The following is a 12,820-nucleotide window of genomic DNA, read 5'->3' as shown; positions in this document are numbered from 1 at the left end:
TAAATAAAATAGAAAATGATGAATGAGTGGTAAATAATCTGTCCTCTATGATGATGATAGGTACAATGAAATTGTCATCTGGTTCTAGGGATTCGTGAGCGAATCAAGGTAAGTAACCCTGGCACTGATCTTATTAATTTAAAATCACTGTTTAATTGTAAGAATAAAATAATGAAAAATATATTTGGTATGATGTATTTTCTTAAAAGTAGGATCAAGCATATGATTGCATGTGATTCATGAGTTTGACTAAAATGCATCCTTCATGAATATTTGAGTATAAATTATGGTTATGATAAATTCTATGAAAATGAGATTTGTGGCATGATCATGAATTTTATACATTACGATGAATTATGGTTATGATAAATTGAATGAAAATGAGATTTGTGGCATGATCATGAATTTTATACATTACGATGATGATAAATTGCATGAAAATGAGATTTGTGGCATAATCATGAATTTAATACATTACGATGCCATTTGTCATTTTTCAACCTATGTATGAAAGTATGATTTATGAAAAAGAAGAATGATTTATGAACTCTCAGATAGCTATGCTCACCTCTAGAAATAGAGGTCAGTCGACCCCCTGGAGCTAGCATCCAACGAATATGGCCCTCTGCCAACGGGTTAAAGTTGGTAACGAATAAGAATAAGTTATAAAACTCGTCGACTACGAATATGAGCCGTCATGGGATTATAGTGACCATAGCAGCACATCCGTCTGAGAGTAAAATTTATAAAGTACTGATGAATGGAAGCATTTTTATATGACTTGCATTATCGTGTTTATGAACTTGCATGGTTGGAGCATATTTTGCTTTATAACTTGTTTTGAATAAATTATCTATGAAATGCTTTATTTTGCTGTTAAATTCTTCAAATGATGCATTGGCATGAAAAAAAAAAATTATGCTTGATCTAATAAGATAGTACATGGTTACTTACTGAGCCGCAAGCTCATACCCCTCCTGTTGTTTTCTTTTATTTATTTCAGATAATTAAGGCGATTAGGAGCAAATGAAAATTGGAGTTGAAGCATAGTTACAGGGACTCTTAGAAGTATCTATGTTAATAAGTTTGGGTTGTAATATTGCAAACTCAATTATTTGATTTAGATGCTCTGTACTTGCTTCTTTATGATTAGTCAATAAATTTGATCGGATTTGGTTTTATTTCATGAAATAAAATTGTTATCATGGGCTTCGTGTTATTGTGGGCCGCATCCTACAATAGCACGGCCATGTCATGAACCGGATCTGGGGCGCAAAAAATCATGTCCGTGACATTGTGAGGCCCAAGCCGAAGGAGAGGCTAGAATCCTCGGCTGCACCTTCTCGAGCGTAACGGGGCGGGATCCACGGCGGCCATATGAATGGCCGATGAACCCGCGCAACCGCTGCTGAAATCGCGGCGATGAATGAGCAGAGCCGTTTGAAATTTTCTCTGTAAAATCCCCCCATTGACCCGCATCTGAGATCCACCAAGCACTTCTCCTTCACCCTATTCTGCCTCTAACGCCTTTCCCTCCTCCGCTGCTAGGGTTTGGAGCTCGCATCAGTGCCACAGGAGAGAGTAGCCGCAGCTTCTCTTCGTAGCAAGGTAAACCCTAACCCTGTGTCCTTTCTACCTTATCATAATGAGATAAAAGGAAAGAAGAAGAGGAGAAAAAGGCATACGTGTGGTCGTCAGCGTTGTCGGCTCTCGGCCACAGGTACCGTCTGGCTTCAGCCGCATGTATCCCTAGTCCTCGGCCGCAGCCACCGCCAGCCGTTGGCGGAGGCTGCAGTCGGGTCGGAGACCTTCCCTTCTCCCTTCTGGTGGGACAAAGGGGGCGACTCTCGCCTTTTTCCCTGGGTGAACAGAAGAAGAAAGAACGAAAGAAAGAAGAAACAAAGAAAAAAAAAAGGGGATTCACCGTGGGCACCGGTGGCAGGCGCGGCCTGCGACTGCGGGCGCCGGAGGCCGGGGGATGCCGGCCACGGGACGCGAGTGCGGCCACGGCTGCAGCCGCGGACCGTGAGTGCGGCCATGGCCGCAGCCGCAGGCCCGGCTGCAAGCACTGCGGGTGCCGCCAGCCGGCCGAGGGGGCGTCGCCGGCTCGGTCCTCCCGAGCCTGATCTCCCCTCGCAGGAGAAGAAAGAGGGAGGGAGAGATTAAAAAAGAAGAAGAAGAAGAAGAAGAGGGGAAGCTTCGGGAAGGAAGAAAAAGGGAGAAGAGAAGAAAAAGAAGAAAAGAAAGAAAAGGAAAAAAATAATAATAATAATAAATATATAATTAAATAAATAGAGAATTAAGATAATAGATGTATTTAAATGAAATGAAATAACAATAAATAAATAAATTAAAATAGAAAATGATGAATGAGTGGCAAATAATCTGTCCTCTATGATGATGATAGGTACAGTGAAATTGTCCTCTGGTTCTAGGGATTCGTGAGCGAATCAAGGTAAGTAACCCTGGCACTAATCTTATCACTGTTTAATTGTAAGAATAAAATAATGAAAAATATATTTGGTATGATGTATTTTCTTAAAAGTAGGATCAAGCATATGATTGCATGTGATTCATGAGTTTGACTAAAATGCATCCTTCATGAATATTTGAGTATAAATTATGGTTATGATAAATTCTATGAAAATGAGATTTGTGGCATGATCATGAATTTTATACATTACGATGAATTATGGTTATGATAAATTGAATGAAATGAGATTTGTGGCATGATCATGAATTTTATACATTACGATGAATTATGGTTATGATAAATTGCATGAAAATGAGATTTGTGGCATAATCATGAATTTAATACATTACGATGCCATTTGTCATTTTTCAACCTATGTATGAAAGTATGATTTAAAGAAGAATGATTTATGAACTCTCAGATAGCTATGCCCACCTCTAGAAATAGAGGTCAGTCGACCCCCTAGAGCTAGCATCCAACGAATATGGCCCTCTGCCAACGGGTTAAAGTTGGTAACGAATAAGAATAAGTTATAAAACTCGTCGACTACTAATACGAGCCCTGTCACGGGATTATAGTGACCATAGTAGCACATCCGTCTGAGAGTAAGATTTATAGAGCATTGATGAATGGCAGCATTTTTATATGACTTGCATTATCGTGTTTATGAACTTGCACGGTTGGAGCATATTTTGCTTTATAACTTGTTTTGAATAAATTATCTATGAAATGCTTTATTTTGCTGTTAAATTCTTCAAATGATGCATTGGCATGAAAAAAAAAAATTATGCTTGATCTAATAAGATAGTACATGGTTACTTACTGAGCCGCAAGCTCATACCCCTCCTGTTGTTTTCTTTTATTTATTTCAGATAATTAAGGCGATTAGGAGCAAATGAAAATTGGAGTTGAAGCATAGTTACAGGGACTCTTAGAAGTATCTATGTTAATAATGTTGGGTTGTAATATTGCAAACTCAAGTATTCAATTTAGATGCTTTGTACTTGCTTCTTTATGATTAGTCAATAAATTTGATCCGATTTAGTTTTATTTCATGAAATAAAATTGTTATCATGGGCTTCGTGTTATTGTGGGCCGCATCCTACAATAGCACGGCCATGTCATGAACCGGATCTGGGGCGCGAAAAATCATGTACGGATTCGTGGCGTGACATTGAGTGGTATCGGAGCCGAGGACGGCTCTTGTCCGATGGTGGGAAGGGTGTGAGGCCCAATAGTCCAACATCGGAAAGACTCATTCCAGAGCCTGGGCATATGAGGTGGGCGTCTCCAAATCCTGCAGACGCGTTTTGGGTGGAAAACAAAACCGGGGAGGGGTGAAGAACGCTTGCGTGAAGCTCCGAAACCGGACAATATCTGACAGGGGAGCTCCGTGTTTCCCCCCTCATGTGGCTCCCATGTGGGCACTAGGTGCCTCACGTGCTCCGCGGAGGCGGGGGCCTGACAAATTCAATTTGGACCAATTAGACAAAAAATGTAGCAGAACAGCCGACCTTATTCTGACAATCCACAAAGCTATTTGAAAGAAGCAATATATAATTATAAATAATTGAAATACATAATTTACTAGCAAAAGGGAACTAACTATTAAAATAGAAAATAAATCTTAGGGACTTCTATCTATATCCTCAAGAAAGCATCTTGAAATAACAATAAGTTGCCTGACCCATGAAAAGGCGTGATCAAACTATGATTAAGGTCTGTCGTATCGCCCCGTACCATATCATACCGGAAAAAACTGATACAAAACACATCTTCCAGCCAGTACAAGCCCCGCACCGAGGCATACCAACAGATATCGAGGTGCGTACCGCCCCGCACCGAGGCAGATCGACCAGTACCGAGGTGCGTACCGGTCCGTACCAAGCATACCGAGATGAAAATAGAGAAAATAGATAAGAGAAATATTTCGGCATAGAAGTATACCATACCAAACCAATAAAATACCGATACGATACCCGATACCGAGATTGTGAACCTTGACTATGATAATCATTAATATATCTGATAAAGTATGCAAAATGACATGCTTGTAAGTGTTCGAGGTCTAAAAGCTTCAGAGTTTATAAATAGTAAGAGAGGCAACTATAAGGAGCACTGAATGTCGAAAAACCCCATTGCTTTTAGAGTCCTTGTAATCATGGTCTATTGTGCCGGTATTGGGCACCGGACCGGTTGGCATGGGGAAGTACAAGACCGCGTCGTGCCATGTCGGGCATGTATCAACACAGTAGAGGAGGCGGGGGAGAGGGCGAACGAGAGAGAAGAAAAGAGAGAGGAGGAGAGAGGGAGGGAGGCCGGCGGAGGCCGGCACTCGAGCAGCAGGCGGAGGCTGTGGCCGTTCTCCTGTTTCGTTCAAAACAGGGGTTCCGCCGCTAAAAAATTTTGAAATTTTTAAGTGATGTTGGCAAGCCTCCGCCACCCTCCACCAACCTCCCTCCCTCTTCTTCTCCCTCCCTCCCCCGCTCGCTCTCTCTTTTCCTCTCTTTCCTTCTCCTTCTCTCCCTCCAACAACGAGTTTCATTTTCATTGCCGGAGCCATACCGGTCTACAGTCGGAATAGCTCGATACAACTGAAACCGCCCGATTCGGAAAGGTTCCGCCGACCCTGCTTGTAATGCTTGTCAAAAAATAATATAATGATCAAATATTACCAATAGAATTTACTTTTCAAAGCTACATTGTTTACATTCAAATTCTTTAGTTTAAGGATCATTGATGGGATCGATACCTCACCAAACATTTAATGTGATAGAGAAAGGAGGAGAATTCACCTTCTATCACTTAAAGGATTGCAAACTCTATGCAATTATTATGTATGAAGCTTTATTGGTCTGTACCATGTTAAAAAGCACGAGTTAGAGCCTTCGTTTCTATCATTTCTGCCCTTGGTGGAATATGAAATATTTCTATATTAAAGCTTTACTATTTTCTTGTTAAGAACATGGGTAAATTGGCAAAACACCTGGCCACAAGATTATGCATGATCTAGTTCACCCGATCACGACTCCTCTGCCATTCAGCCCATGACTCCTCGGCCATGCACGGAGAAAACAGATTCGACTAGATCCCACGTGATCCCCCTGCACCACACTTTTCCTTCTCACTCTCCATGCACACCCTGATCCTGCCTAGCACAAATACACACACTCTCTCTCTCACGCACATGCATATATGCACGCACAAACTCCCACTCCCCTATGTAATTGTTCAGTCAGATTGTTCAATCACAAAATGGTAGGTCTTTTTTATTTTCAACTAAACAAGCACTAAACATGCAGGATCATATAAGCGCACGCCTATACATTCATAGAGAGCTACAGACAACATGAAGGCCATTACATATGCATAAAGATAAATATATCCACATAAAGATCGCACGCATTGAAATTATGAAAACCAACTAAATGTAGCATCTATGCATTTGCAGAGTTACCATCATGTAATTTCATGGTTTTTAATTCAGTTACTAATTCTCAATTTGCTTATTGCAAAAAACCTATCTCATTGAGCAAATCAGATTTGCCCTGCTAGTGGGTTGACTGGGTGGCGCACGGATTTGGAGAGGCTAACTCAAATTAATTCGAATCTCGACACATGATCACCACTAGCATTGCATTTACATTTCATATCTACACCCCAAGCCAAGTGAATACATGATAAAACATTTAGGTAAATTAGTTTGTGATAAGACAGGAAAAAGGACTTATATCAAATACATGAAAAGATTTGCAATAAAAGATCCATATAAATAAAAAGATATATAATTATGGAAGTAAAGAATGAAAAGAAAATGATTTGATGAATCAGGTGAGTTGGACTAGGGTATGATCTATAAGAAATTGTTTCAGAAAGCATTTTTGGAAATTTAAGTAATAGGACTATCTTAATATTACGAGGTTATTGCTTGTCAAATACCAATTGTATTTCTTAATGATCAAAAGAACAATTCTACAGAGAAAGGGTGCCACAAAATGAAACTACTCTTACACTGTTGCCTGTGCCTGAATCTGAAAGTTTTATCAGTAGAAAGCTAATTATGATACTGCAAAACTGAAGTCACAGTTTATAGTATGACTGTGGTGATGTCAAAATTTCTGTCAACTTATCTATATTGACCAATTAAAAATCCAAAAGAACAATATAGCAAAACTTGAACAAGAATCTAAACAATAAATGTTGTTCAAGTGATGCATTATTTCTAATAACATCATCATTGCAACAAGTACTGCAAATACAAGTATACCTTCTGATGTTCACAAAATGAATCTCATATGAGTCTTGATTAAAGAACAAGCTAGCTGTTTAACTCTAAAAATAGATTTCAAGGATAATGAAACAATAAGGGTTTTCAATAATATGTGCTTCAGTGTGTCAAATGTTAAAACCGTTATGCCGACAATTTTGTCCAGTCAAACAAGGCCATGACAGTTTTTAATCGGAATGGATAAACATGCCTCTTGGTCAACCAAATCGTACTAAAATATATTGATGCTTTAATATTGAAAAGTAGAAGTTTTTGGCACTTCATCCCAATTTGAAACATTGCTTCCTAGGCATGAGTTTCCAAAAGTAACTCAGTTTTAATAGGTGGATGAACAAACATGTTACAAAACAATAAAGAAACCCTCCCCTAAAATCATAGATGTGGTACATGAATGTGCATGCAGCTTACCTGAAGAAGCATGTGTAACAGGTAAATGAAATCAGTTACACTTCTTACAACTGCCAATGCAGTTGCAAAGGGCCAGTTCAGGACTATACACTTCTGCTCCTGCATTTGAAGAGAAAATAACTGAAGATGAATATAAATATAAATTTGGAAAACAAATAAGGCAGAAAGATGAAATTCATGTAGAGATCGTAAGAGGTGGAGAACTAAACTACATCATAGAAGTCATGCCAAATATAACTCCCAGAATTAATTCAACAGGGTTATATAGAAAGGATCAGGGTCCACAGACTGTCATGATAATCACATTTACAATGTGAAACAAAGAATCTTAGATTAAAATAACTAAGAAAAACATACTTCAAATTTTTGTACAGATATGACTCTCATTAGCATTTGCTACAAGAAAGTACACTGACAGAATGACAGATTGGAGCATCCTACAAAGGTAAGTATCACTCTATGATGTCTTCTTAGTGAACTCATAGATAACCAAGAAAAAAATCTACAACGTATATAATGTTATCTCAAGAGTTGGATATGACATCAAGGAGATAACACAACATATAATACATAAGTCAACATCAAGTCCTCCATAATTTTCCGCAATAATTTTCTACAATATATCATCAATCCTAGAATATCTCACTACATGTCACACTCAATCAAATGCATCGGCACAACATATAATACATAATTTTCATTTGCCCTGGCCAATCAAATGAATTGACTTGGCCAATCAAATGTTTTCCTTAATACAGCTATCATCAAGTAAATGAAAAATTCATCGGTGGAAAAAGGTAAGTAAAAGCACATCAAGAACAAGAAACATTTTGCCAAAAATATGAAGGAAAACTACACTTCTCAAGAAAAAAAAGGACATAGTTAAGGAAGCATGATGAGTGACATTAAGACAGCCAACTACTATTATAACAATAAAAACTTTACAATCTAGAAAATGGTGATGAAACAAATCATTGAGAAAGAACACTGTTGCCTAGTTGACCACTCAGCCACAAAATCCTGTGCAATGTGGGCTTCAAAATGAGCTCAAATAAGTTTATGACTAATCAACAATGATTAGGAGTTCTTGAAGCTTGCAGAACTCAGAAGTATAGCTTGACCATTTTACAAACGGTAAAGGTGTTAGTCACTTTCAGCAACTCCTGAACAAGCGAGCGTAAGAATTCTAAGTTCACAAATATCCAAATTTCCCTTACAATGTTGCAAGGGCAAAATGACCAAATACTCCATAAGCTATTTGAAATACCAAAAGGCTATCGTAAATATCCGAATTGCCCTTACAATGTTGCAAGGGCAAAATGGCCAAATACTCCTTAAGCTATTTGAAATATCAAAAGGCTATCAGCATCATACATGTTTCATCAAGACTCGTTCAAAAGATTACAACAATTAGGCATAATAGAAGCCTGGAAATGAAAGCCGAAAAATTGATAACTTTTATACTGCATGCAAACTAAGGAAACAATAATGTACAAAGTGCATGATGGACCAACATTCTTCCTCTCATAATGAACTTTCGTCCAATTCCAAAATCACTTCAGTATTGAGGTTCCGTATAACCGGTTTACCAAACTTGATAAGGGAAAAATTGCCATGTCACACTTGCAGGCTTCACCTGATGCAATTGAAGGAGCTAAGACCGCTCCAACATAAGGTAAACATAAATAGCTAGCCTTCCCCAAGAGATTCACATCAGTTCGACTTAGCACCAAATTGATATATAGCAAATCAAAGGTCATAACACCAATTTATTCCACATGTCCAAGATTCCTCCCTTCACATGCTATATGCAAGGACAATGGCTAGCATTGGAACATTCGGATATAAGTTCTAGTCTTACTCATACATGGGCCATGAAAAGAGAGGAGAGACGCGGTGAAAACCTTCACTACTATGATATGAAAGGAGGATAACTTTACCTTTGCCTGATATTCAAATGGCAAACATGCTTGACCACCCTAGGCCTAGGTTATAATAGAATTTAGTGGTAACTAAGGAATGCTGAACCGGCCCGTACCGGCCGGTTCGGCCTGTACCGAACCGGTCCGGTTTGGTGTTAAAAAACAGTACCTGCTAGGCCAAATTTTTTTGAACTTTTGGATGCGTGAACCAAGCCAAACCAGTGGTACCAGTTTGGTACCAGTTCGAACTGGTCCAGTAGCCAACCGGTACGCCTACCGGTACCGGTTCGGCGATCCTTAGTGGTAACAAGTTCAATGTGATTCAAAAAACCATATATAACAAAACTAAATGGCAATAATAAGTTAATAACTATTAATAAGATGCTGAAATTATGAAACATGAAAAATTGAAAAGCAAGTATTAGTGTATCAGTCAATCCACTGGTGGAATAAGAGTCCAATAATCATGAATTAGGCTCTACCCATCATTTTCTCTCACATCCATGAGAGTCAGCATGTCATCTGCCACATATATTTTGAAAATTACACAACTAGTTTCTATAACATTACCAACATGTAAGTTTGTCAAATGATTAAAAGCTTCTCAAGATAATTGAAGTCTAAAATCTCAGCTGAAATGGATGATCTGAAACAACATGAATTTTGATACTCTCAATTAAATCTGACTGCTTGGAGTCCAATTTTGGCCAATTCAGACTGTTCTTCTAGCCTAAGCTAACACATAAGGTTAAAAACCTCATTTTAAGGTTTCATCCTGATTTCATTTAGTCGATCACACTCTAAGTAATAAATCAAGCCTTAAGGAAGCATTTTTTTATATGATTAAATTCGAACTTTTGATTTTTGAGTGGATAAAAAGCACATAAGCATTATGTTACGATAATTTAAGAGAAATTTTAATTTCTTAAAAAATGTAATTTATATACATGTTTTAATTTTATATCAACTAACCAAGATAGTTGGCAGGGTTTTAGGTGACAATTCATTGTGCCAACATGGACCAACATACACCATGCCAGACTAGTGTTAACACTAGGCACATGGCGCGAAATTGTGAATGCTTTTACAGTTCATACCAAGCAAAGTTGATGGAACTTTAACTGTACTATACAAGTGTCAAGCAAAAGCACAAGTTGTAAAAAAAAATTATAGTGAAGGACAATAAAATCATGAGAGCACAAATACCACTAGTCACAAGAACATAACAATTGCCAGTATAGTTAATATATTGGAAAGTATTTAGTAGGAAATAGCTGCTTTCTTTTTAGGTGGTATAAAGGACAAACATACCTCCTGTACAGAGAGAACAAAGAAAAACAATGGATCAACAAATATTGCGACCAAGCAGGAGATAACAAAGAACTTGTTCCACTGCTGAACAACCTTTGTATGCGGATTCATGATTGGAAAATATGAATTTAGACATGAAATTGATTTCTTTGCCCATCCATCAGCTTCCCCATAAAGAATGTTACGAAGCTGCATATAATGACAAAAAAAAACAAAAATGTATGTCAAAGAAAGTAAATGACAAATGCATACAACACTTTGTTAATGTGATTATATAAAGCCTATAGACAGCATGACTAGGAATTTATTGAATAATTGAATTTAAAACAATTATATGATTTCCAAAGGTGCAAGCATATCTACAAAATAATAATATATATATATATATATAAGTATATGTTTAGCATTCAATGTAAAATTATCTATTTAAAGCCAATGGTTCCACAAAATAATGATTACAATAGTAAATCTGCATTAAGCTACAACATTTGAAAATTAACCCGACAAATGACAAATATGCCACAAGCATAGTTAGCAGAACCGAACTAAACATTGATCATACCAAGGAGTTGAGTCATTTGGTCACTGGTCACATAGTGGATCAACCTCAGCTCGCAGACATTAAAAAATTTGAATAATTAAAATTAGTTACAATACTTAGATATAATATGAGCAGGCCTTGGAGCAATGGTAAGAGTTCTACACTATGACTTCAGTGTCACCAGTTTGAAACATAGAAATAGCCTCTCCGTATGCAAGGGAAAGGCTGTGTACATCTAACCCTCGCAAACTCCATAGTGGTAGGAGGCTGGGAGCCTTGCGCACTATGAAACCTTTTTTCTTAGATATTATGTGAGATATATACATAAAAAGTATTTGATAATTTTTTATTTTATCAAAAAGAATGGAATGATTGCATTTAATTCTTTTTTGATCAAATGATAAAAAAAAATTGATAATTGACCAAAGGAACACAATCTACCTACACATTCTATAGTTCACAAGGTCCAGCATGTTATTTAGCTTGTATTGACAGATACATAAGTTTATTATAAGTTATATCATGATATAAAACAAACTCATTCTGTGTCTCGTTGGTTATGAGAGTAGTTACGTCAATAAGTAATCAAGGCTTCAAACCTCATGCCGAAAAAGGGTTCAAACGTCCCCTCCCAACATATAATGTGAGATTTTCTGGGGAAAAAAATGGAGTACCCTGGTTACTTGAATCCAGTAGATCAAGCCAGTTGAGCGAAACCCGAGCAGATCTAGCAGGTTTCAGTGGTTCAAACACAGGTCAATTACAAAACCGAATTGGACCCTAGGCCCGGATCGCTGGATTTCTGGTCCAACCACTACGTCTAGTCTATTTATGATAATTATGGCCTTAAGTCCTACAAATTGCATCACTGTCTATCATAATAACATGTAATTGTAGCATTCTCGCATTTCCTTAAAATGCAACATTGTAGTGTCATCTCAGTTCCACAAATCACTTCCTCTCACAGGCAGTTTGAGTAGTAAATTTCACACTCTCAATATTTGAAAATTGAAACATTGATTTACTGCCAACAGAAATGTTGTTGTATACAACCAACAGTCTTCAAAAAGTCACCAATGTTGCTAGTCATAACAGCTGATGAAGACAATTGGATGCTATAAGCAAAAGAACAAGATTAGCCTTGATTTCTCCATTGTCAAACAGTTCACAGCTTTCACTAGATTGGTTCCTTGGTTTGTTTTATTCTTCCTTTCCTATTTTTGGCTTTTAGACAATGTCAGTTATGGTGCTTACTTCAGGAGCAACCATAATGTCTCGTATTTATTGAATTGCTTAAAACAATTTCCGCTCTACTGAAACTAAATGACTTGATATGGCATGTTTCCTTCATTCAAAACAAACCAAAAGAAAAACTAAGTTTGAGCTATTATGCTTGATATACATAGTTGTCCTATTCCTTGCGAGCTTAAGGCGGTCAAGTGGTTAGCTAAGACCATGGTCTGCCGTACCAGTCCGTACCAGCCGGTACGGGCCGGTACGTATCGGTCCGGCCTGGGACCGGTACCGGATCAGCGTGGAATCCGGTACCGGTAGTTTATTGTTGAAAAACCGGTACGGAACCGGTACGGACCGGTACGGAACCGGTACGGGACCGGTTCGGGACCGGTACGGGACCGGTTCGGGACCGGTTCGGACCGGTTCGGGACCGGTTCGGACCGGTACGGGACCGGTTCGGACCGGTACGGGACCGGTTCGTACCGATACGGGACCGGTTTCGTACCGATACGGGACCGGTTTCGTACCGCTCCGGGCCGCCACCGGTACGCCGACCAGTACCGGTACGGCGGACCTTGGCTAAGACGGTATCAAAGCTATGGTCATGGATTAAAATCCCGTCCATGAGGATTGTTCATTCA

General features: G+C 38.4%; 1 protein-coding gene across 7 annotated transcripts in view; it reads right to left on the bottom strand.

The window, feature by feature from the left end:
* The window catches only part of LOC103706768 (putative cyclic nucleotide-gated ion channel 20, chloroplastic), a 57,871-nt gene that overhangs the window by 35,457 nt on the left and 9,594 nt on the right, over positions 1-12,820 (bottom strand). For all 7 annotated transcript variants that reach the window (XM_088714323.1, XM_088714318.1, XM_088714321.1 and 4 more), the window contains 2 exons: positions 10,403-10,591; positions 7,170-7,268 (listed from right to left, as the gene is read on the bottom strand). In XM_088714323.1, coding sequence (XP_088570449.1) covers positions 7,170-7,268; positions 10,403-10,591 — 288 coding nt within the window. The remainder of the gene's footprint in view (positions 1-7,169; positions 7,269-10,402; positions 10,592-12,820) is intronic.

The sequence above is a fragment of the Phoenix dactylifera genome, chromosome 18 (assembly GCF_051530095.1).
Source record: "Phoenix dactylifera cultivar Ajwa chromosome 18, Ajwa_hap1_PhDact_Kaust_v1.1, whole genome shotgun sequence".
In the NCBI taxonomy this organism is placed as follows: Eukaryota; Viridiplantae; Streptophyta; class Magnoliopsida; order Arecales; family Arecaceae; genus Phoenix; species Phoenix dactylifera.
This window is presented reverse-complemented; position numbering and strand designations above follow the sequence as displayed.